The 24,306-nt window shown below is 41.1% G+C and overlaps 3 protein-coding genes across 6 annotated transcripts; 1 reads left to right on the top strand and 2 right to left on the bottom strand.

The window, feature by feature from the left end:
- Positions 1-1,399: 1,399 nt before the first annotated feature.
- Positions 1,400-4,652, bottom strand: LOC127755903 (pentatricopeptide repeat-containing protein At5g04780, mitochondrial-like). The gene is made up of 2 exons (XM_052281513.1): positions 4,439-4,652; positions 1,400-4,014 (listed from the first exon to the last, which is right to left on the bottom strand). Exons 1-2 carry the CDS (start codon positions 4,541-4,543, stop codon positions 1,807-1,809), a joined length of 2,313 nt encoding a protein of 770 aa, XP_052137473.1. The 5' UTR covers positions 4,544-4,652; the 3' UTR covers positions 1,400-1,806.
- A 4,061-nt stretch (positions 4,653-8,713) lies between these two features.
- Positions 8,714-10,936, top strand: LOC127754457 (uncharacterized). 2 transcript variants are annotated; one of them, XM_052279999.1, is made up of 4 exons: positions 8,714-8,880; positions 9,640-9,888; positions 10,114-10,286; positions 10,451-10,936. In XM_052279999.1, exons 1-4 carry the CDS (start codon positions 8,875-8,877, stop codon positions 10,476-10,478), a joined length of 456 nt encoding a protein of 151 aa, XP_052135959.1. In that variant the 5' UTR covers positions 8,714-8,874; the 3' UTR covers positions 10,479-10,936. The 2 variants fall into 2 exon arrangements, with proteins under 2 accessions (XP_052135959.1, XP_052135958.1); XM_052279998.1 differs by having other exon boundaries at positions 10,114-10,323.
- A 79-nt stretch (positions 10,937-11,015) lies between these two features.
- LOC127754456 (protein transport protein Sec24-like CEF) lies at positions 11,016-22,823 on the bottom strand. 3 transcript variants are annotated; one of them, XM_052279995.1, is made up of 25 exons: positions 21,854-22,821; positions 21,033-21,263; positions 20,863-20,937; positions 20,678-20,776; positions 19,358-19,469; positions 18,766-18,893; positions 18,563-18,634; positions 18,338-18,457; positions 17,431-17,511; positions 17,258-17,335; positions 17,087-17,179; positions 16,861-16,915; positions 15,924-16,000; positions 15,716-15,787; positions 15,553-15,636; positions 14,963-15,082; positions 14,810-14,878; positions 13,896-13,973; positions 12,873-13,011; positions 12,547-12,711; positions 12,317-12,462; positions 12,021-12,200; positions 11,783-11,871; positions 11,677-11,708; positions 11,016-11,585 (listed from the first exon to the last, which is right to left on the bottom strand). In XM_052279995.1, exons 1-25 carry the CDS (start codon positions 22,742-22,744, stop codon positions 11,479-11,481), a joined length of 3,393 nt encoding a protein of 1,130 aa, XP_052135955.1. In that variant the 5' UTR covers positions 22,745-22,821; the 3' UTR covers positions 11,016-11,478. The 3 variants fall into 3 exon arrangements, 2 of the variants coding, with proteins under 2 accessions (XP_052135955.1, XP_052135956.1); XR_008012833.1 differs by having other exon boundaries at positions 11,471-11,585; positions 12,017-12,200; positions 21,854-22,823; XM_052279996.1 differs by lacking the exon at positions 18,563-18,634 and having other exon boundaries at positions 21,854-22,820.
- Positions 22,824-24,306: the final 1,483 nt, after the last annotated feature.

Genomic DNA, 24,306 nt, shown 5'->3' with positions numbered 1-24,306 from the left:
AAATTTCTATACGAAAGTTGCTCAAAAAAAAATCATATTAATCCATTTTTGAAAAAAAAAATTAGCAAATACTAAATTAATCACGCGCTAAACGCTGCTCCGTTTTCCATGCCAGGGAGTGAGGTTCCCAACCCTCACTCCCGAACAGAGCCTAAGTCACATAACTTTAAGTCACTGATATGTAGACCCTCTTTTCTATGTACCCACATTTCAGTGACTGTAAATTTACCTGATTTAAGGCAGAGAATCTCAATCTGTATGGAAGGGGGGAGGGTAGTGCCGTAGCAAGTTGCTATAATTTCTAAGAAAGTGGTACCTCAAAAAAAATTTCTAAGAAAGTGGATGACTAGCGTTGTATTTTACCTCACGGTGGAGCTGGCCTAACCCGTTCCACCTCTCTCGTGCAATTTTTTTTAGAGCGCTTCACCCTGTTTCGTTTTAGTTTTTGTTTATTTTGGACAATTTGGTTACCAAACAAGTAAATCGGATTTGAGAGACAGCTCTGCCAAATATGTCCTTACTCTCACATTTGGATATGGTTGTTTACTTGCCCGAATGTCGACTACAAAGGCTTCATGATTGGTAGACTCCCACAAAAGAGCCTGACATTATAAAAAGCCCTCCAAAACATGGCCAATGGGATCTTGGCCCATTAAGGCCCTCTTTGTTTAGGCTTATAAGCCGAAAAGTCTAAGGCTAAACAAACAAGCAGCTTATTCGTTTGGTTTTTTTTTTAAAGCCGTAAGCCACTCTAACACTATTAAGCCAAAAATTAGGTTGGAGAAGCTTTTTTGGCTTATGTGAAGTAGATGTATGACTCCACTACTAAACTTAGGATATTAAATCCACCGGCTTATAAATCATATAAGCCAATAAGTTGACTTAAAAGTCTAAGACAATAAGCTTAAACCTAAACAAAGAGAGCCTAAGTTGCAATCATTCATTCAAGTATGGAATAACTTCACTTTAGGTAGACTTATTCCTTCAAGCATCAATCCCTTCAGCCCATAAAAAGACTTACCAGTTATTGCCAAATTGATGTTTTGTTGAGCTTGTTCTTGATTTCTTTTTTTAATATAGTTTGGACCTTTTAATTTGTTTATTTTAAAAATATACTCTCGACAAACTTAGGCTAGTTTGACTGGTGTGATGAAACAACGCAGCCACACATTCCGTATTCACTGAGTAGATGGTGTGGTCAAAAGATTAATATTTGGAAATAAGTTTTTACAGAATTCGTACTTAAAGTTAAAAGGTTCAAAACATAGTAGAAATTCCTTGTTCTTTGAGTTTGGATATTCAAATACCAGCAATAGCGTACAAGTGCATGCAACCATCTTCAGAAACCAGTTCTATGAACAAACTGCACAAAGTCTCCTCACTAATGTATATATTTCGAGTAACACTATGCTTTTTATTAAACAACTCTATCATTTATACAGCATCTATATTTTTGTATGCTACACTGATCTCCTAGTATAAGATCAAAGAATGGGGGTTACTGCCATATTGCATTGTGAGTTTAAACAACAAAATCTTAGATCTGATCCTAAGAAGCTAGCATTTTAGCATTTACAGCAGATTCACAAGTATTCACTGTCCTATAATGCTAACCTTGTGTACAGATCATTTGGGGACACTGCCCGAGTTTATAAATTTCGATTTCATACAAAGATCTACAAAAATCACAAAGGGTGATCAGTTCATCAAAAGAATTCTGTGCAACCTTTAACTTGTAACCCTGCTTCCACTACAAAACTGTTGAGTTCCTAGAGTAGCATGTGGGGGGTAAGATTTCCATCCTTCTCACAATAGAGCACCAAAATCTCCACAGGAGCACCGGCCATCCTTGAACTTGTGAAGCCGTTTGCTGTCCCGGACAATGATTTCTCTGTTTTCAAGTAGCGAAAATAGCTTAATGGAGCTGTGGCAGTCCCTGCACATGGTGATGTTCTTTGTGACGCGAACCGTGGCACCTGGAGGTGTTTGCAGCAGCCCTAGCGCGACAGCTAACCTCTCACTGTGGTGCTTTAGTGATCCAGCGGCAGGTTTCTCATCATCCTCGCTATCAGATAACTCTGCATTCTGATATGGTTCATACCCAATGGCTTTAGCTTTCTCCAACAGATTCTCCAATAGTTGATACAACTCAGTTGCTTGAGGATGAGTTCTATCATTAGCTCTGAAGAAATACACCTTGTCTTTTATCGTAATCCAGCTGCGGTCCCTAAGAATCCCGACATCTTCCTGTTTCATCAGCTTTCGTACTCTCGCCACATCCTGCCATCTCTCTGTGGAAATGTACATGTTCAACAGCAGGATATAGGTTTCAATCCCTTTTGGCTTGAGCTCAAGCAGCTTATCGGCAGCGTAGAAGGCAAGTTCCATGTTTCCATGGCTCCGGCATCCAGCAACCAAACTTGACCAGATGGCCTCATTCGGCTCAAAACCTGTCCTTTTGATAAAGGAAAATGCATCCTCTACCCGCCCCAACCGCACAAACATGTCGATCATGCACCCATAGTGATCCACAACAGGTTCAATACAATACTCTTTCTTCATCATGTCGAAGTAATGCTCAGCTTCCTCAACCAAACCCGCATAGCTGCAAGCTGAGAGCAAACTTACAAATGTGATTTCATTTGGCCTCACCCCAGCTAATCTCATTTCCTCGAAGAGTTGTATCGCCTCCTGAGGTTGGCCATGCTGCGAGTAGCCTGAGATCATAGAAGTCCATGTGACAAAAGTTCGTGTTGGCATCTCAAGAAAGGCTTTGTTTGCATCTTGAATACACCCACATTTATTGTACATATTCACCAGTGCGCTGTTCACCACAACATCTGACAAGAAGCCACTCTTTATCGTCTGCGCATGGATTTGCTCACCCTGCTCCAAAGCCATCATGGCACTGCAAACAGATAGGATGCTTGAGAAAGTGAAAAGATCCGGCTTCATCACAGACCTCTTGAGGTCGCGGAAAATTGTGAGCGCCTGGAACCCTCTTGATCGAGCCTGGAGATCATCCTTTGCTGAGTCCATGATCTGGGCATAGCCTGAGATCATTGCATTCCATGTGATGATGCTGGCATCCTCCATCTGTTCGAACAACCGCATCGCCTCATCAGTTTCACCCTTTCTCAGATAGAGGTACATTGTCGAGTTCTTCACTGGAAGATTTGTTTCACAACCAATTTTGAAGGAGAAGGCCTGAACTTGCTTTCCCAGGTTAAGATCCAGCCTTGTACCACACAAGCTCATGACACTTGTCAATGTGAACTCATTCGGCATCACCCCATCCATAAGCATATCGATAAACAAGCTCAATCCAAGCTCCACGCATTCCTCATCCTCGGCACACGCAGATATCATCGTCGTCCACGTGATCACATTCTTCTCAGGGATCCTCCAGAACGCCCTCAACGCAGAATCCAAGCTCCCCAACTTGGCATACAGCCTGCAAAGCGAGTTCCCCATGCTCGTGATCGACTCGGCCCCGTACTTAATCGCATACCCATGAACCTGCTTCCCCAAATCGACATCGCACGATGCCAGGCACGCATTCAGCGTCGCGCCGAGCGTGTAATGCGACGGGTACCTCCCCATCTCCAGCATCTCGACGAACACCTCCAGGCCCAGCGCCGGCTGAGAGTTGAGGGTGTACCCCGTTATGAGCGCCGTCCATGTGACCACGTTCCTCTCGGGCATTCGGTCGAACAGCCTGCGGGCGTCCCGCGCCGCGCCGCACCGCATGTAGGCGTTCACCAGCGACGTCGCCACGAACATGTCGGCGCCGGCGCCCGTCTTCGCCATGTGCCCGTGCACCGCCCTGGCGGCGCCGAGGCTCCCCGTCTCGACGCACCGGTGCAGCAGCGGCACGTACATCGCCGACTGCACCGCCTTGCCCTCCGTCAGCATGGTCATCGCTTCCTGGACATCCAGAGGTCGAAGGGGAGCCTCCATGCCGCCGCCGCCGCCATTGTCAGCCGCCTGCAAGCTCCTGCCATATGAACTATTCTGCAAAACAAAACAGGAAAAAAAAAAACAATACAATTTTCATATAGCGCAAATTAATCCTAGCTTCTTCTTCTCTTTCTTTTTCGCATTATTCACATTGCTAAGCTAATTGGTGGCAAGAATGCGATCGATAATTAGCGAAGTAATCTTCGAACTTAAGACCTAGAAACGCTCAACATTATTCACATTCAGAAAAAGAAAAAAAAACAACACAATTTTCACATAGCGCAAATTAATCCTAGCTGCTTCTTCTTTTCTTTTCGCATTATTCACATTGCTAAGCTAATTAGTGGCAAGAATGCGATCTATAATTAGCGAACAATCTTCGAACTTAGGGCCTAGAAAATGGGAAATCCCAACAAGATTCGAGCTCTTTCTTTTTTTTAGAATGCAAGCTAGGCCACAGGAAGAAAAAGAAAAAGACCTTGTCGACGATGGCGACGGAGGGCGGCGGCGGCCTGCGGGGGTCAGCGGCCGACGGGAAGACGGCGGCGGCGGCGGAGACGGCGAGGGAGGGGGTGGAAGCCATCGGTCAGAGGGGAGCGGAGGAGGAGGAGGGAAGCATCGGCGGAGGAAGCTAAGGATTCCTGTGGTGGTAGGAGAGTAGGGGATAAGCTGTCTGGCTGGAGATAGACGACGGATGCTGATGAGAGGTTGCTGCTTGCTTGGCTTCCGGGTTTAACTGGATTTTTCATAGTTTTCTCTAAATTTATTTCGGATTTACTATCCTACTATCGACAGTTAACAGGGTGAAAACTTTCAAATTTTAAACCATCTGATATGCTTTAAGATTTTTGTGCTGGTGGAGGAAAACAGAGAAAAAAAATCAGATGCATATAGTAAGGATCGAACCCAACACCTCCAACAACTTGCAGGTTTGTTCAACTAACCAGTCTTTTCTGAGTTACACCCGATTTACATATCAATTACATAGTGGTTACAAAGTATTTACAATGTAATTACATAATAGTTATAATGTAATTATATAGTAGTTACATTTGAAAGTTTTTTATCCAAAAAAACCGTCGACAGTTCTACAGCTACTCCCATTTATTTTCGTTACTATTCAGATCCATAATAGTACTACATATATCCAATCTGACTATAGGTTGCTCTATTTTGGAACAGGGGAAATATGAACTAGACGTTTATATACACGTGCGCGCACTCGTTTCTACGAGCATGATGCAACGTCGTGATATCGATGAACATGTTGTCACGCACACTTATCTTTGTGAATGCATACACTCGGCTTGTTTATGGGCACATCGTCTATCGCTGAAAGAAAATTAGTTGTAAATCAGTCAAAAAAAAATTGAAAAGATCAAAAAAAAATAGTTGTAAATATGAGTACTCGTACCCAAGTTTAAGATTTGAATTTGGATGGACACTGGACATGTTCCACCCCGATGAACGAGCTGCATACACTCAGTTCACTTAACAGTACTCCCTTAAATTCATACTCCCTTCGTTCTATTATAAGTGCAGCCATGGTTTTCCGCGCCAAAGTTTAACCGTCCATCTTATTTAAAAATTTTGAAAAAATTTAAAAACATAAGTCACAAGTAAAGTATTATTCATGCTTTATCATCTCATACCAACAAAAGTATTAATTATAAAAATTTTTTAAATAAGACGAACGATCCAAGTTGGGCATGGAAACTTATGGTTGCACGGGACGGAGAGAGTAATAAGAATACTATTCACTTTCAAACTTTGACTACCCTTATTGTTTATGAACACTAGAAATAATGGCATGTTAAGAAAGTTGGGTATATGCCCTAAACGTAAGCACAAAACTCACCTTGTGTAATGATTTAAGAGCAACTAATGATCAAACATTAAATAAGAAAATTAAAATTGTCAGTTATTAAGAAATGGAGAAAGTAATAGTTATAATAAGTGGGAAATTTAATTATTTACTAGGCTTAACAATTATCCAAATGTTCTTCCTAGATTTTTTTTTTTTCACTGTTAAGAGGTGGTTTCTTTATTATTTGCCACTTTTACCCATGCGGTAATCTAGTGGTAAAAGTCGGTGTGAGACCCGCTAGTCACTCTCACAATTGTCCCCTTCCACTCTCCCTCTGGTCCGGCGTGTAGCGTTCGCAACCGCTCCAGCCTATCGTCCTCCCCTTGATCGATCTACACTGTCGACTATTGTCTAGCCTGTCATTTGGTCATATCCGTTGCCCGCACCACTCAAGAGACCTCCCGAGCTCAGGATAGGGGCCGCGGCTACCAAGGACGACATGAAGCAGCAGCGGCATAGGAGGCGGCGCTAGAACGGGACGGAGTGGACGGGGAGGAGCGGCATAATCGCCGGAGTCACTAAAGCGGCATCATTTGGCAGCCGATGGCAGGACCACAACACGATGGCCCGGATGCCTGGCAGCGGCGAACGAGCTCCAATTGTGCGTAAGCCGCCGTCACCATGGGCATCGAGCTTGCAACGCTTTTCCGGGCTAATCCCCAGGCAATGGTGACCCATTCACCATCTCCGGCATGCCATGGCCCATGAACACCGTTCGGCTCCACTTGCACAGCCGAACATTGACCAGCCCCCCGTGCTCCTCCACGGTTATGGTGAGGCTTAATCCGCCGCAGCCATCGGCGGCGTTGCCCCGAGTGCTCCTACAACTGCTGGCTCTAGACTGGGACAACCACCTTCATGTCGCTGCCTTTATGTGGCTCTCATAGTCGTCAATGGCGATGACAATGATTACCGGGCACTGGTGCCACTGCGTGCTCAGCGCTGCACGCCGAACCAGAGGGAGAGAGGAAGGGTGAGACTGACTAGTAGGCCCCACACTGTTTTTACCCTTGGTTGCCACATTGACGTGCCACATGGGCAAAAATATTAAAAGTCGTTTACGTATAAAATTGATCAAACCTAAAGAATTTTGACTAAAAATAGTCAAACGGCATATAATATAAAACGGAGGGAGTATATAGTTAAGATACCACCTCTTAACTGTGGAAAAAAATCTAAATGAATATTTGGATAATTGCCAAATTTATTAGTAACAAAATTTTAAAATTTCCACAATAAGCATGCAGTAACTTTGTTTTTTTTCTTATTTTACGGAAAAAAATACACGCATAATTCGTAACAAATATGCACCACATATATACAGTTGCCGTTGCATTTGAATTTATATTTATATTACAATTTAATAATCTTGTGCAGGAATCTCTTGTAATTTTAATGGGAACTTAGCAGGTAGGTACCACTCCGTTTGACAGTAAGTAGCTGTGCATTGTCTCGAAATATCAGTTTTAAATATTTGTTCATCAATAAGATTAAGAAGTAACCATTGTATTTTTAACTCTTTGCCTCTAATTAAGTACTTCTATATAGATAACCACTTTTTGTTCGTATGTTTCTTCAGGGTTAGGGATAACGTTTGCCAATAAAAGTTGTCAAACTTATTTGAATTTCCATATTTAAAATCTTTACCGCACCTTAACAAACCTAAGCGAATCTTATCGCACTTTTCTAAGTTATTAATTCTAAGTTATTAATGTGTGCGGTTTATTGGAAAGGAATTTACAGTGGCTACTAGTCTACAACCGCTTAGCTGTCTAAGTTGGTCAAACTTATCCAATCTTAGACGTAGCAAATTATGGTAAGTTATGGCTCACAATTAAACAGGTCTTAATTTCAGTTTGAATACCACTTTTTTACCAAACCTTAAACTCTTTTAGCCCACATTTCCACTTTACCTCAAGGGGATCCTAAATGAAAAAAAAATAAAGGGTAAACAAGGATTGAAAGAGAGAATATGAGCGTCCAATATGAAACTTTGATCAGAAGAGTGCGTTCAGACTTCAAACTGAAAGTCTCTGTTTTCTTTTTTAAAAGATTTTGTGCTTGTTTACTCAATGTGGATGGGCAAAAAATAAAATTTCTGAGATGGAGAGAATAGATGGGAGGACTTAGCTGCTCAAGTATATATATTGGCAATTCTCATCAGGATTTAAAGTCAACTGATTATTTTTTCCCGGATGAGTACATATTCACCGCTGGATTTGCTCCGAGATTCGGGCACTGATGTCGACGTTGATTAATATGTTCGTGGGGCTAAAACAAAATTAAGCAACCATAACCCGAAACGCATGGCCACAGGTCAAACGAAAGAACAAGTCCCCCATGATTGAGACGAGAATTTCGCGGCGATGAAATTCTCTAATTACACAATTATAAAGCAGCCATGGAGTTGACGCGACTTTGGTCATGTATAATATTGGCATGTACCATGTGCCATCTTGACAAATTGTGCTATGTTTTTGAAGAATTCAAGCACACTGATTGCATTAGTTAAGCGATGTAGCGTCACAGCAACAGCATCTTATTGCTTTATTTTTTGTCAGCAAGCATAACAAAAGCCTCAGGTACAGTTTCCCAATCAACTAATCAATATTTGTTCATATCAACCTGAACAAAAAATATAATTAATGGAACCGATAACTTTTCAATAGCAAAACGCAGAATTTCTATACCAATTCAAGTAACATTTTAAAGCTTCTAAAGCCTTTTTGAGATTCCATAACAAACATTTTCAAATCACAAAGAATTAGACAATTGGTGCCAGTGTGAATTAAGTAACAACATTCAGACTTTGACACGAGTAATTAAGAAAAGCACGAGGCATGAACAAGTCTTCAGAAAACCAGTTCAACGGTTTTTGGTGTCCTCCCTCTGTCCTATATCTCTTTCTGCTCTTCTGCTTCTTCTCTTCAGCCTCAAGATTTGTTCATTCACCTGTGCCTGTTTCCCCAATCTGCACAAGCACATAATTCTTTTTTCATCTCCATTTAATCTTTCTTCTAGGCATAAAGAGTTTTTGCTATTGGATCATGGCGGTACGTTTAATTTCTCCAATCACTTTTGTTTCCCTTTGATTTTCATGTGCTAGATGGAGAACTGATAGTGGTATGACTGAATTTGATGCTTCAGAAGGCATGCCTTTATTGGATTTATGGATCAAAGCCAACTTTGTATAGTTCAGATTTCTAGCTTTTCTGCATGAAAATTATATTTGCAGCAGCTCATTTCTACTACCAATATATACCACCGTAAAATTTGCGTTTTGTGAAAGTGTGTTCTTGCATAATTGTAAGGGGAAATGGGGTGCGTTAGATTAGAACGAGCTATTTTGCATCAATTCAGTGAATCTAATGGAAGGAGATATTCAGAGTATCAAGAATAAAACTGTTGAATAGAACATGGAGAGAGGGAACACCCCTTTTGATTAGCTGATTATTAATCCTATGAATTTCCTAGCTTAGCTGATCCCATGATATTTATCCCCTTTCTTTTTTCGTCACAAGGATGTTATGTTGGACAGGAGGAGCTAGCTGTTTACAGTCTTACAAATATTGTAGATTTGCATTACGAAAGTTATATTCTGCACCTGTTTTTTTACATACTTTTATATCAAAATCTTGGATATGGCAATGACACAATTGCCATCTGCAGTTTTATACATGTCTGTATCAGAAGTTAAGATCTCAAAGTATTAATTTTTTTTCTAGGCATATGCTCCATGTTTCTTCTGAATTAGATGCCAAATTCTCACCATTCATGCCAAAATACTCAAATTTAAACTTATTATGTGACAGGGCAAAGGAGGAGGGCACATCCCAAGGTTTGGAGATTGGAAGAGCAGTGATGGTGGCACCCCTTACACCGTCTTCTTTGACGATGCCCGCAAGAGGAAGAATGCAGGTGGTGTGGTGCCTCCTCCTTCTCTGGCTCGTGGCGACTCCGCACCTCCTCCTTCAGGCCATAGAACACCTCCTCACGGAGCTGGTTCTTCCACTCCCCAAAGAAACAAGGATCCCGCATCTCGTCCTCGCAGCCAAAGCGCGGTGAGTGAGTAATAACACGATTACACAACACAAGAGGTTTCTTTTACGGTTCTTGAGGAGTTACCGTGAGATATATGACAGGGCAGTATCTTTCTAATATAGAAATGATGATACGTGCCTCGTGGTTTTTTTTTTTTTTGACGCGATACCTCACGGTTTTTTATTTAAATTCAATTAATTGATCAACGGGTGTGGTTTTTGATTGTATTTGATCAAATTGGATAGGTCGGGCATGGTGGTGGGTCTGTGCCTGCTTGGGGCCAATGGAATGAGGGCAATGCTGGTGGTGGTGGGGCCCAGCAGTACACGCTTATGTTCGACCAGATTAGGGATGAGAGGAGAGGCAGTGCTCCTTCAACGCCTACCGTCGAGCAACTCCAGCGTGCCACTCCAACTCGGTACAATCAGCACAATCAGCATGCAAATATGCGCAAGGTTTACTTACTTTCTATGTGCATTTGGGTGTGAATTTCAGTTGATCAAACCCTCCATGTTGTGCATTAGAGTATATCTAATCTAATCTTCTTGTACGTTAAATAAGACATTTTGTTTCTCAATGCAGAGATTCACATGTTTCGGACTGTGCTTGAAGTAGAGGAATCATCATGGATGGATCAAGGAAATTGTGTATTAATGTCAATGGATACTGCTTTTGTTGTGCATGTATGGAGTTATTGCTACGAGTTTTCCATCAATAGTCAAGATTGTACGTATAAAGGATTTTGATCACGTAAAATGATGATGAAGATACCATTTCTCTCACAATTGCTATAAGAACAAAATTAGCTGCATCTTGCCATAATAGTGAAGAGGCACAATGCTAAATCCTGGCGCAACGTATGCATGAGTATAGTGAAATCCTAAAAAAACAGTTTTTTTTTAAAAAAAAGAAGTTAGTTTGTCTGATGGTCCCATATATACCGATATAAACATACATCTTGTGTATGATTTCCCAAGAATTTTGATGGTTTTTATCCCAAAGACCAATATGATTCTCTTACAGAAGTGCCACTTGCCAAAAGGGAGTTCCGGCACTAGTCACCATGTCTTTTTAGTCGATGAATGAATAAAATGCAACTTAGGGTGGAAGTTCTCATCTTGGCAGCAAAACTAAGCCAAGGAACAAGTGAGAAATGTACAACTTAATTGTTGCAGAGCAAACAACCATTAGACAATCTTGACGTTTTTCGTACATAAACTTGAGAACTGTATACTTCACTCAAAACTATTAGCTAGGTATAGTTTTATTCCTAAACCACTTATATTCCCTTGAACATAATACACCCTTCTCCCTTCACAAGAGATTTCAATAAGGATGCACGGTGAGAAACAAAAAAAAGAGGCATCACATCCAACAACTCATCTGTTTACAAGATATACCACCCCCTCCCCCAAAAAAACTATGCTGTAAACATTGCAGGCCTCAATTCCTGCAAATCTATTCTCCAGGAAAATGATGTCTAACCCCAACTCAACCAGTGATCTGGAGTTGCCCTATGCTTCTTCGCAGTATCCTTGTGCCGAAACTGATCTCTTCTTAGTTTGTAATCCATCCACTAACCAAAAACAGTGCGACAAGCATATGGCATGTCACGTCATCTTGCTCTGGATTTGCCTGTGCACATGCACAAGGAACTCCACATAGGAAAGGCCACCAGGTGCCTTGTCCTCTATCAAAAATGAGCGGAAGAAATCACCTGCAGATGAATCAAATGTTTGTATTGTTAACAATAAAATTCCATGGTAAACAGCAATTGGGAACATCACAAGTGTTGTCAGAAGACTAACCAGATGGTTCACCCCTTCTGCATAGACGCAACCTGCAAATCAATCTAGAAGCATCAGCATCTGACAAAGGAACCCCTTCAAAAGACCAGAAAGGCACAAAGCATACCTTAAATAAGAACATCTCTGGCGTCTTATTTCATTAATTACTTCATTTACCTTCCGTGACAGTTCATTGTCAAATTGCTCCAACACAGCCTGTAAGTCAAATTGTTTGTTAGATCTAGCATGAAAGAATTAATTTAACATAGGAAGCACGCATTGAAGTTAAGCACATTAATAATTATCAGTAATACAGTTGAATTTGCTCCAGACATTTCAGCAGAAGATACGATTAACATACCGACCTGACTTGGTAATGCAGCCAAAGAAGACACACCAAATATTTGTTCGAGGATGGTCGGCTCTACCACATTTCCTACATAAATTAGACCATCCTCACCATTTTCCAATAAATAGACTCCATCTTCACGTATATTTTCACTATTGAGCATAAGGGGACTAGGAATAAGTGATTCATCGTCTCCCTGAAAAAAGTTGTTTACAAATTAATAAGCCATCCCTCTCATATATAAAAGATATAAAATGGTTTCATGATGTGGCTTCTATTCTAACAAAGATCAAAATTCAATATTGACTGTACCCTTGATGTGAGATCATGAATCGGAATCAATCTAGGGAACACCAATGGAACAGCTAATAGAACAGAAACTGAGGAGACGAGGGATATCCAATATGAACGATCATCCAACCGCCCCTCATTTCGCAAGCCTATGCTTTTAATAAGCGCTGAAATTGGTAGCAAAATAATTAGTGGAGTCAATAACAATAAATGAAACAAAACGATAGCAAACTTCGTTGAAAACACCATACCTAAAGTGTACAAGGGCAGGAGTTTGAGTGCCTCTGGAAGGATCAACTGCCCAGATGAGCTTACAGATGCACAATATTTACGGTAGGACTGGAGAATATTTATACATGTATTTGTTACTTCCTCCCGAAGATGGAGTAGCGTAGATGTTGGAATGCCATTAGCAGCTGTATAATTCAACAAGGTTATTAGAGAATTTAACAAAATTGTTTCATTAAATGCTATCTTGTAATTCTTGTATATAGGTTTTCCCAATTAAGATGAATAACTACAAAGACATGAAATTGAACATAAAAAAATTATAAATGAAATGGGTAGCAAGCAATACCTTGTTTCAGGAAGCATGTAAACTGTGTTTCCAAATCAGCATATCGGAAGAGATTACTGAGCATGTTTGTGCATGGGAGTGAGAGGTTCATAACTCGAATCCTTCTTTGTCCATATACAGTAGTGTAGAGAAGAGCGCACTGAAAAGAAGCCAATAATGAATGTCAGCAACATTTTCTAATGATATGAAATGATTGATGATTGGAGCAAGTGGTCCAATAACAATTTATAGCTCATCCTAGATGGTCAATGTATCCTTATCATACACACTAGTAGTACGTGGGAAAGTGATAAGACAAGTGAAAAGTGCTCAGTTTGACCAGGCATGCAAATAGAATTTCATCTCATGAAAGAAATAGTATGGCTGGAACTTTGAGAAATAGGTTTGTATTTTTGAAGTTTTGAAAATGAGCGGATAGTTATTTTTAATTTCATTACAGAAATCATAATCCTATATAGATATTTGAACATACATTTTAAAGCAATGTTCAAAAAGCATGAATGCAACTAATACTCAATCCGAATCTTTAATCTATGATCATTCTAAGTTTTTCCGAAAGCAAAAAATCAGGGTAGGCATGATATAACTTTTGAATGTATGTACCCTTATTTTTCCTAGTTGACAAAGATGTGAAGTCAATGATATATCGCTATCAGGTCCAGAAATTTCCCATGGTGACCAACCTGGTTCTCTTAAATAAGCTAGTAAACTGGCTGGGAGCCTGGGACCAATAGTAGCAACTCTCCACCAGTAGATATCTAACTATCTATTCAAAGAGCATTTACCAAAAAAGCCTAGCAATCGATGGAGCTTTATTTTTGAATGACAAGACGTGCAGGTGTTTATACTCATGTTATGTTGCTCAAGAATTGCATGGCAAAGCCTGCAATTTAGGTGTTAATCTGAACATTTCCTAATGGAGAGTTCTCGAATATTTACAATCTATTAGTACTTTAGTATAAATAATTTATACTAGAAAAAAATATTTGGAATAGTCAAAGAATGTATCTAACTCATCATTACCTGGAAACCACATTCTGAATTTTCCTGTAACTTGTCATCGTGCTTAAAGGTGACCATTATAGTTTTGTCAGAATCAATCTGCAATATAAATTTTTTTTTTTCAGAATAGGCAAACATATAGCTTGTATCTACGCCTCAGGCAATGAAAAACGAATCAAATATTCCAAATATAAATCAGAAAATGCGTCTATGGTTGCTGGATAAAACAAATAGTCAGGATTCATTAAATTAAAATTCATCAAAGAGTCCAGATATCGGTGCCAGATAATAAAAACTTGACTAATTTATAGCCATCAACAAAGCCCTCTTTCTACAGTATACTATCAACAAAGTACAAATCATCGGATTACTTGATTTTTTTTTTCATTTTACTCCTTCATCCGGAGTAAAATGACTTATATTCCCTTGCTTAGCTCAAATCTTAGATTTATCTCAATTCCAGTAGCCCAATATAGGAAATAACTTTTGAAAGTCACTACACACGAATAATGAGGCTTTGTTGATGGTATACTACATAGATAAGGGGCTTCACCAATGGCATATAATGGATTTCTTAAAAGTATATATATATCAACCCAATGTGTTAGTAAGTGAATGAAAATTTTATGTTGTATAAAACTTAAATCTGTAAGCATTAACTGCAAGTCATTTTCATGTGTAGGTGTGAACTTTAAAACTAGTGCAGGAAACAATGGAATTCAGAGAATTGGATTTAAACAGTAACGTAAAGGGATAGGCATTGTAATAATGTCAATCTTAGTACAAGTGTTAATGTGTATTCCTATTGCTTATAATCTAAAGAAATAATAAGAAATAATGTGTCAACAAACATTTCTTTAGGAAAAGCTTCAACTAACAATTACTGAAAAAATTTCCAAAACCAATTTTACTCAGCACCACTTTTAGTTACTAACCGATGGAAGATCAATGTCAGTAGGGACACGCTTGCAGAAATTGCCAAAATAGTCCTGAACTTGGAGCCCCTGATCACATGTGGAGAAAGAATTATGTTATGACCAAACTGTAACGTAAAGCACTGAAGAAAAATGGTCTGCCATTAATCCCACCTGGCTGCATCTGACACGCATAACAGCCTCGAAACCCTGAGGTCTACTGATATTCCATCTAAGGTCATTGAATAGCTTGGCCGGATCCGAACGAGCGGAAAACGGATAGTAGTAGTAAACCTGTGGATTTGCATGTCAAAAAATGAAACGATATGCACCAATGTGGCTTAAATGTAACTTGTTGATTTGAGATATTTAGGGTACAACTAAATATGAGAGTCGATAGATATGAAATGAAAAATCTGTAGAGCAACAGATTTTTCATTTCATATCTATCGACTCTCATATTTAGTTGTACCCTAAATTTCTCTAAAACCTTTAACAACTACTCCTTCTGTTCATTTTTATAAGGATTATTTTGATTTTAGAAAGTTAACCTTTGAAGCTTTTGACCAATGACTAGTTAACTCACAGGTACGTTTAGTGTATAGAACTTATACCACTAGATTAATACTTGAAAGTGTTTTCACGCAATATTGATTTTATAGCTATTATGAATATATTTTATGGGAAATTGATAATGAAATCAAGGTGATGATAGTTCTGAGAAAAAAGTATGGTCTTCACAAAATCATAGGGTGAAAACATACCCGGCCTCCTGTAGTATTGGGAACAACAGATATCGAAGCAATATCAACATATGATTGTGTAGTAAGGAACACATCCACGCAGACCTGAAAAGGGGAGAATACAACAATGATGTGTCACCACCAAAATACATGTACATCAAGCACCTTAAGAGCTAAAGAATACCTGATATTCAGCAAATTCTAGTGCCATCGTCTTGAGAGTTTTGTCAACTGGCTGCAAAAGCTTGTGGGGTTCCTGGGAATCACAAAATTATTAGTGTATCATTTGACACATTTCCAATGAAGTGATGTTGAACAGAAAGATGCATTAAATTATAACATGTTTTCATAACTACCAAAATAATGCAAATTGTGTATAGTTCCACTTATACCTTGTCACCAGTGGAAACATTTGCTCTACCTTCAGCTTCCCTAGCAGATAAAGAACCAACACCAAGTGATGGAAGCACTGTCAACAGAACAATATTGTTAACCAAAAGGAATACACTTAAATTTTCTGACATAAACAAACTATATACAAAATTAAGAAAAGCTTTTTAGCTACCACCCACAGAAGTGAATATCTGACACATAAGCATGAAAAGGCGTGGAGATATTACTATATGCACATATTTCAAATTTCAGGATAAATACTACCAAATAATCTACCTCTACTCACCGAGTTGAATTTGCAAAATGGACAGCAAAAAGGAAATAGAAAAATTCCTATGGCACTCAGGATACCTTCATGACTATTGTATTTGTGGTGTTACAGACAACAGCAGAACAGCTATTTCAAGGCAGTGTCTAAGGTGGTTTTTCCACAGTTCAGATGGCATGACTGGTGTTGTGGCTCATACCAGTGCAGGGACAGGAGAAGAATAAGAGGGAGTGTTTGTGGTGAAGGGGGAGAGAGAAGGAGAACAGAGGTCTACATCATGTCCTCTCCTGTCATCCCCATCATGAAGCTCAACTTTAGCATATGTTGTACTCATCACCATGTATCTTGGGGGTAATAGTTCAACTTTTTAGGCCATGGGTCATATGGGCCTTTTCTCAACACAAGTTTTTATGCTTTACTAGTGCATCCTAAGTCCTTTGCAGTTGTTCGGCCTATCTGGTAGTAATAGCAGCTATGTACTTCTAGATCAAGAATGTAGAAACATTCGATAATTCCTAAACTAAAGTGTGTATGTTCAAAATGCAATAGCTATAAAATCAGAATCCAAGCAAATCAAATTGAAGCTCACCAACTAATCAACATGTGGATCAACTAAAAGAGCAGATAAGGTTCATCTTGGAATTGTCTGACTAATTTACTAGGTGTACCTGATTGAAAAACAAGTAGCTTTCCACCAGTTGATTTCATAGCCAGGAAGCCAGCCTACATAAAAATACAATAGTGAGAACCACTGTACACTCGACCCCGTGAATGCAACTATGCAAGACAGATAGGTTCCTGTATATAAGAGTGTTTAATTGGTGTACAAAGATAGCACACCATGCAAATGGAAATAATACAAAAAAAATCTTAGTTGAAAGGTCAAAGTGGCACCTTCATAGCTGCTCCAAAAGCAGAATCAGCAACTCTGTTATTCTCAAACATGCTAGGGATGCTTTCCAGCAGCTGCTCCAGATTCTCACGGCACTGAAACCACAGGATGGTAAGATGTCTAGAAATATGTTAAGCACAAATAGCCAAAAGTTCATCCATTTGAATGCAAACCTCAGAAACTGGAAGAATCAAATCCTTTTGTAGAGGTGTATATACATCTTGCACATCAGGAACAATGAGCATCAAAGGCTGCAAGGAAACAAAGGCCAAATGGTTGGTTTGAAATTACACATATCAAAGAATCATGCAGAAGCAAAATATTTTGAAACTTATGTGTGTCATACCTGCTGCTGAGCACGCTTAAGGCTGTAAAAGTGAATAGCGGAATCAAATGTGGCAATTCCAACCATTGTTCGAGGACCTTCCTACATAAGACAGAAAACAAAGGTCAGCAACTTCACAAATAAACCTTAATATGTCAACAGGTTTATTATGTAAAGTAACCAAGGCATCTATCAGAAACTACAGCCACTGTGAAGGAAGCATGACAAATTTTCTGTCACCAATTCATCATTTAAAATATTTAGAGTGACATGTAAAAAATATGCAAGTAATCCCTTAAAAAATAAATTCTAAAGTTTTACAGATATATTGTGAAAATAGTCAAAGATAATCTTGGGAACAGCAAAAAGTCCAAGAAGTCTTTTTTTTTGTGGGATTGGTAACAGCAATATGCCTGTCAATATTAGTACTTGCAGTAAGTGTGTCCTTTATTCAGGCCTGCCAATCAACTATGGGATGAAGCCATGATTTTCTATTGTTGAAACAATGACTGTTATCAAAGGATCCACACGATTCTAAGTCCACTATGTATCTCATAGAAATGTTGATGATAAAACAGAATAAAATAAATTTAAGATCAAGGCAATTCTTCAGATATTGAATTACTTTTACAAGTATCATGCACCTAGTTATCAATATTTAGCACTAAATAAAAAATCAAAATTAAAGTTACTTTTGAATCATAAAACTTCAAAAATTATTCATATGCAGGAAAATATATAGAAAATGCTAAAAAGAGCAGAAAATTCATACACCAACTGTTCAAATCTGCAAGGCTGGAACGAGTTTGGCGGTTGTGGCAGCTAGTTTTTATAATTGCAATAAAGCCAAGTTCAGCTAATACCATGCCAATTCTATGCAATGTATCATATATGTTTGGTTAGGTAGATTCAAGTAGGCGTTACTCACTGGCAGATCTGAAATAGCCTGGGAAATCGCACTGCAAGCTGCAGCAGTTGAACCTGTTTGTATAGCATTCATGGAGACATCAATAAGAAAGAAATATACAGCAGGCATCGGGTCGCGAACCTGAAAGTTTATTATGATAATATTAGTATTGTTCGTAATCAAGAATCAAATGCAACAGCAGGTCTGTAGTTATATGATCTAGCGATCGCTGATGACAAACTGTACTTTTTGTGGCCCTACAGGTCGAAGATCCATTAATATACTTGTTTTGTTCGGGTGAACTGAATGGCTTCTCGGCTGTCGCAATAATAAATCGCTTTAAGATGAAACGAGCATAGTTTATAACAACCAAGGTAAACAGAAGCATCAGTTATGTATACTAAAATGCCTGTATTATCACAGTAAGTTCAGGCATAAGGCGTACAAACCAGAAATTCCTTGGAAGCGACAAATTCAACGGTTCCCCTGCATAGCTCAGGTCTGTCATCAGCATCACGGCGCCTACCATCAGGCCCTAAGTTGCATATGTACTCCCTAGGAGTATCATTGCTAAATCCTGCAGAGTTAGTGTACTGTATTATTATACAATAATTCCAATGAGCTTGACATGCTAAACAACGTGGCAAGAATCAAGATACTTGTTGACAAAATGGATAGGTAAGAAGCCAAATTATACTGGCTAAATCAGTGTTAGGATAACCAATAAAAGATGACTGGCCACAGACCAGAGCACACTACCTTTCTTTAGGCAAGAGCATGTTAAGAGTTTTAGACTTTAAGCATGACACACTGATTATTTTATACAAACTTATCGAATGCAAAGGTTTCAGAAGCAGGGGAAACCAAATATTTAGACGAGAAAGGGAAAGATTGCAGTTGTTCTGCTGTCCCATACTGCTGTGTAAGTTCTGGTTATGCCAAATGCAGCAGTCTATGCCAACCAAACAATAAAATTCTAAAGAGTAAATTAATAAACAATAAATAAAGATTAATTGAAATATGTGTATCTTTGACACTTACCACATAAATTACAGATAAAGCGCCTTCCTTGATCAACAAATCTCATGAAAGGATTTATGTATGCTTTGCAACGGGAACACCGAATAGGTCCCATGTCACCGAAGTCTACAAGCTAAAATATGGAGGAAACAGATCAAGGCTAGAAAAAATATACAGCAGAAGATTACACTACTGAAACAGCATTACATATTATAATTAACAAAAAATGAAGTTTAGATGTAAAGTAAAAAAAATGGCTGGAATCTGCAATTAATACAACTCCTGAACATATTAGATGAAGATCTATGAACTACACCAATTGCGGATTGCCAAAAATAATATTATGATCTATCTTCTTTTCTGTAGGTTAGGTGTGCTTGCATAGTTGCAGCTTTGCATATATCAATGTGTTTACAAGTTAAACCATTGAACTGTCATTGAAATTTAATTAAAGGTATGGCATTAGGATAATGAGATCAACATGTGTAATCATGCATAAGATCTCGCATCCGACATCCCCGGCCGAACGGTTAGGCAACACTAGGGCACCTGGGTCCAAATTCCGTTTACCAAACAAGATGTCGAGAGGCGAACTCTGTAATTCCCCCCCAGCAAAAGTGATAACGGCTGTAGCATCCATGTGGAAGAGGGTAAGCTTTCGGCAACACCTTTTTCAGATTGGAAAGGATGAATACTTGTGTTGGGTCCCGCAGACCAGGATAGCCTCAGATCAAAACCTAAATGTGCCAGGGGTTGATCATAGAAGCCAGGGCAATAAGTATTCAGGAATTTGAGCGCTTATGTAGCTAATAACTCTGCCACCTGAATACTTGAATCATTAAATATCCACTCATATAGGACCTGTTTGGGGAAGCTTAAGGCCCTGTTTGGGGGAGCTTGTCCCAGCAGCAGTTTTTTCCAAGCTGGCTGCCAAACAGCTGCTTCTCAGAATCTAAAGCTCCCCCAAACAGGCCCTTAGATTCTGAGAAGCAGCTGTTTGGTAGCCAGCTTCTGAGAATCTGGAAAAGCTCTTAAACCCAGCTTCTCCAGCTTCTGGCTTCTTAGTTCATTTTTCAGAATCTGTAACTACAGATTCTCAGAAGCTGTGGACTGTTTGGGGCAGCTTCTAGCAAAAGCAGCTTCTAGCAAAAGCAGCTTTTGGGAAAAGCTGCAGCTAGGACAAGCTCCCCCAAACAGGGCCATAGTTCTAGAGGTGGTATGAAGTATGAACCAAAGGCATGCTTTTATAACAATAAAGGAGTAGGTAATATATGAACTAAATTGGTTGAGCTATATCCATGTACAATGTTTTCTCTAGGTGCAAAAAATGATATAAAGTACCTGAATAGGTTCCTCAGATGGGTGAGGAAGAGAAAACGGCTGAACCATTAAAGATAAAGGCATGCCTGATGTTGTCAAGAGGTCCCCTGTACAAGGTATCTGATAGCACACATATTAGCAATGACTAAGAAAGAAACAAATAACCCAGAGAAAACAAGAAAACAAAGATGAATGAACAGATTTACCTGATTGACAGTACACCGCATCAAACGGGGACTACAGTTCCCAGTGTCCTTCACGATAAATTCACTCGATGCAGCCTGTAATCAGTGACACCACTCTTATATTAGACAAAAACTCCTTTCTACGAATGAGAATTGACACCCACTTATGTAACTGAAGGTATAAGACATACCGGGGGAATAGCTGCTTGACCACCTTGACGGGTCTCAAAAATTATGACTGATGTTTCTGCCATTGGCCGTGGAATTTGATTAGGATCAATCTTGGATGGGGTTGAGACCTGGGTTCCAGCATGGGGAGAATATGGCATTGTGGGCATGGTAGGAGGCATCCCTTGGCCAAGTGTGTTTGGCGGCATGCCAGGCATTCTCATCGGTGGTTGCATAGCACCAGACCCAGCTCCCTACAAGTAATTTGATCAAGAGTGTCAAGACAATGTCTAAGGTTTCAAGCATCTCTGGCACACCACAAAAAGATATGCAGGAAAAGAATAATTATTGGTGACCAATCTCACAATCATAAGCGTATTATTCCTTAACAGTCAAATAACCTAGACAAAAATTAAGCTTTCAAACATGTTATCTAGGTTGAAATGAAAATGTACATAACCTGTTAAGCACTAAAACATCCAGATTATCATCAAATGGTTGAAACTGAAAAATAGATCAGAAGATACTAATTAATACAAACCAAATCTCTTTCTTACTCGTGGACGTGCATAAAGGATCGGTGCATTGATCGATAATCATGAATTCACATCATACCTATCCAATGCATAATGTTGAAAACTGGAGCGTAAATAACTTTTTTTTGGTCCATAAGCATGAATTATATCCTATCCAATGCATAATGTCAAAAACTGGAGCGTAAATAACTTTTTTGTTGTCCTTAGGCATTCGACATTAGAAATGCAAAACGGTATTCAACCTTCCAAAACCTCAGAAAACCCATATCTTCCCAACAGAATGAGAGATAACAGTCAAGATCGAGCACCTGAGACTGCCACGGCGCAGCTCCAAACGCAGGGGCGCTACCCCTCGGCGGTCCCATGAACGGCGCCTGCTGCGACAGTGGTGCCGATTGTGCAGGAAAGGGTGGCTGCGCACCGGGACGCGGAAGCCCAAACTGGGGCGCCCCACCGAACGGCTGCTGCTGTTGAGACCCGAAACTCGGCGGCATAGCTTGGGACGACGCTAGACCTGCTGCCGCAGGCGGCCCGGAGAATGCCGGCCGCGGCGCACCAAACTGCGGCGGCGCCGGCTGAGGCATCCCCCCAGGAGCACCGAACTGCGGCGGCGCTGGCTGGGACATCGCCCCAGGAGGCCCCCCGAATTGGGGCGGAGGAGGCTGGTGGGACATCGCCCCAGGTGGGGCGTTGAACTGCGGCGGCGGCGCCTGCGACGCCGCCGCCGCCGGAGGCCCCCCGAACGGAGGCGGCGCCTGCGAGACCATCCCGGGCGGCCCACCGAACGCACGTGGCTGCGCCGCCGCCGCCGCGGGAGGCCCACCGAACGGAGGCGGCGCCTGCGAGACCATCCCGGGCGGCCCACCGAACGCACGTGGCTGCGCCGCCGCCGCCGCGGGAGGCCCACCGAACGGCGGCGAGGCGTGCGCGGAGGAAGCAACTGGCGCGCGCGCGAACGGCGGGCCGGCGGTGGGCGGGCTACCGGGGAAGGAGGGCCGCGCGGCGAACCCGGCCGGCTGCGGCGCGAGGCCGCGGGGAGCGCCCGGGGGAGGCGCGGGGCCGCGGGCGATCTGCAGGTTGGAGAAGGCCCCGGGTAGGGTGGTGGTGGTGGTAGGGTTTTGCGCCGGCGCGGCGGCGAACGGCTGCGGTGGCCGCGGCTGCTGCTGCTGCGGCGGCGAATACGGCGACGATGACGACATGGATCCCGGCGAGCGAGATCGATCGATCGATCGGGATCTGGATGGATGGGGTGGAAGCGAGCGGGCGTGCGTCGTCGGGTTGGGACACGGGGAAGAGAGAGGCTCTCGGATCGGGGTCGGAACCGTCTCGTGTCGTGGGCCGTACTACTCCGGTGCACGGTGAGCCGGGCGCACGCGGGGGCTCGGCTCGGGTCCACGGTGGCGTGGGACCCACATGCCATTGTGAGGTGGAGGGTGGCGAGGAGGTGGGGGTGTGGACGCGGTGCAGTGGGTGGGCGGTGACGTGGCGGGAGGCTATTGGGTGGACTGCGTGGAGGGAGGTGTCGGGGGGGAGTTGGGGGGCGTGGCGCGTGGCCACGTGTCGCGCTGCTGACAGGTGGGGTCACCTTTTTGGGGGGGCCAAATATTCACCTGACATGTAGGACTACCGTGGTTTGAGCTAACATCGTCGTTGGTTTAGAGCAGGTATAATAGCAGGTTATTAGCCAGCTATAAACATATTTTAATAAAATAAAAAATGAGAGAGAATAGTAGCGGGCTACAGATTTGTAGCCAGCTGCAGCACGGACTCCAAGACGCAGTGTGTGTATGACAGGTGGGACCATATATTAATAATATATAGTAAGTAACTATTGTATAAATTAGCTATTAGATTGGCTATAGATGAATTGGAGCTGGTAGTGGGCTATACTATTGAACTTGCTCTTAGAGCACCCGCAATGGTAAAGTAAGGTGCTCTCTATAAAACATGTACATATCAGCAATAGACTAGATTAATAGTAAACCACCTCAATAGTATGTCCACATGGGTATCTATAGCTCTCTCATGAATTGCCTCCTTTTTCTCTATAGACTATCTCTAAGTTAGTAGATAGTTTTACTCTCTCTCTCTTCATTTAATATCTTCCAAGTATGAAAATATGCTGACATGGATCTCTTGTAGAGAGCATATAGATAACCATTGTGGGTGCCCTTAACGGCAAATTGGAACTGTAGTAATAGAGTCACAAGAGCAAGTACAATAGCAGACTATTAGCTAGCTGTAAACATATTTTAATGAGATAAAAAATGAGAGAGAAGAGCAGCAGGCTACAGATCTGTAGCCAGTTGCAGCGCGGACTCCAAGACACAATGTGTATATGACAGGTGGGATCATATATTAATAGTATAGTAAGCAACTATTGTATAAATTGACTATTAGATTGGCTATAGATCAATTGGAGCTAGTAGTGGGCTATACTATTAAACTTGCTCTAGCCTGCTATTGTACCTGCTCTTAAGGTGTGGTCTCAGGTTTCACGTAGGCCGAGTTTAGTTCCAAAGTTTTTTTCAAACTTCCTACTTTTCCATCACATCCTACACACACAAACTTCTAACTTTTCTATCACATCATTCCGATTTCAACCAAACTTCCAATTTTAGCGTGAACTAAACACACCCGTAGGCCGTAGGTTGGGATGCTACCTTAGAGGAAAGGAATGGTTCCGTAGTGTGTTGGAGGAGTTTATAGAGGAAACTGTGGTTTTAGGAGAGAGTAAGCCGATTTGTGTGATCCATGACAC

This window comes from Oryza glaberrima, chromosome 11, assembly GCF_000147395.1.
Source record: "Oryza glaberrima chromosome 11, OglaRS2, whole genome shotgun sequence".
In the NCBI taxonomy this organism is placed as follows: domain Eukaryota; kingdom Viridiplantae; phylum Streptophyta; class Magnoliopsida; order Poales; family Poaceae; genus Oryza; species Oryza glaberrima.
This window is presented reverse-complemented; position numbering and strand designations above follow the sequence as displayed.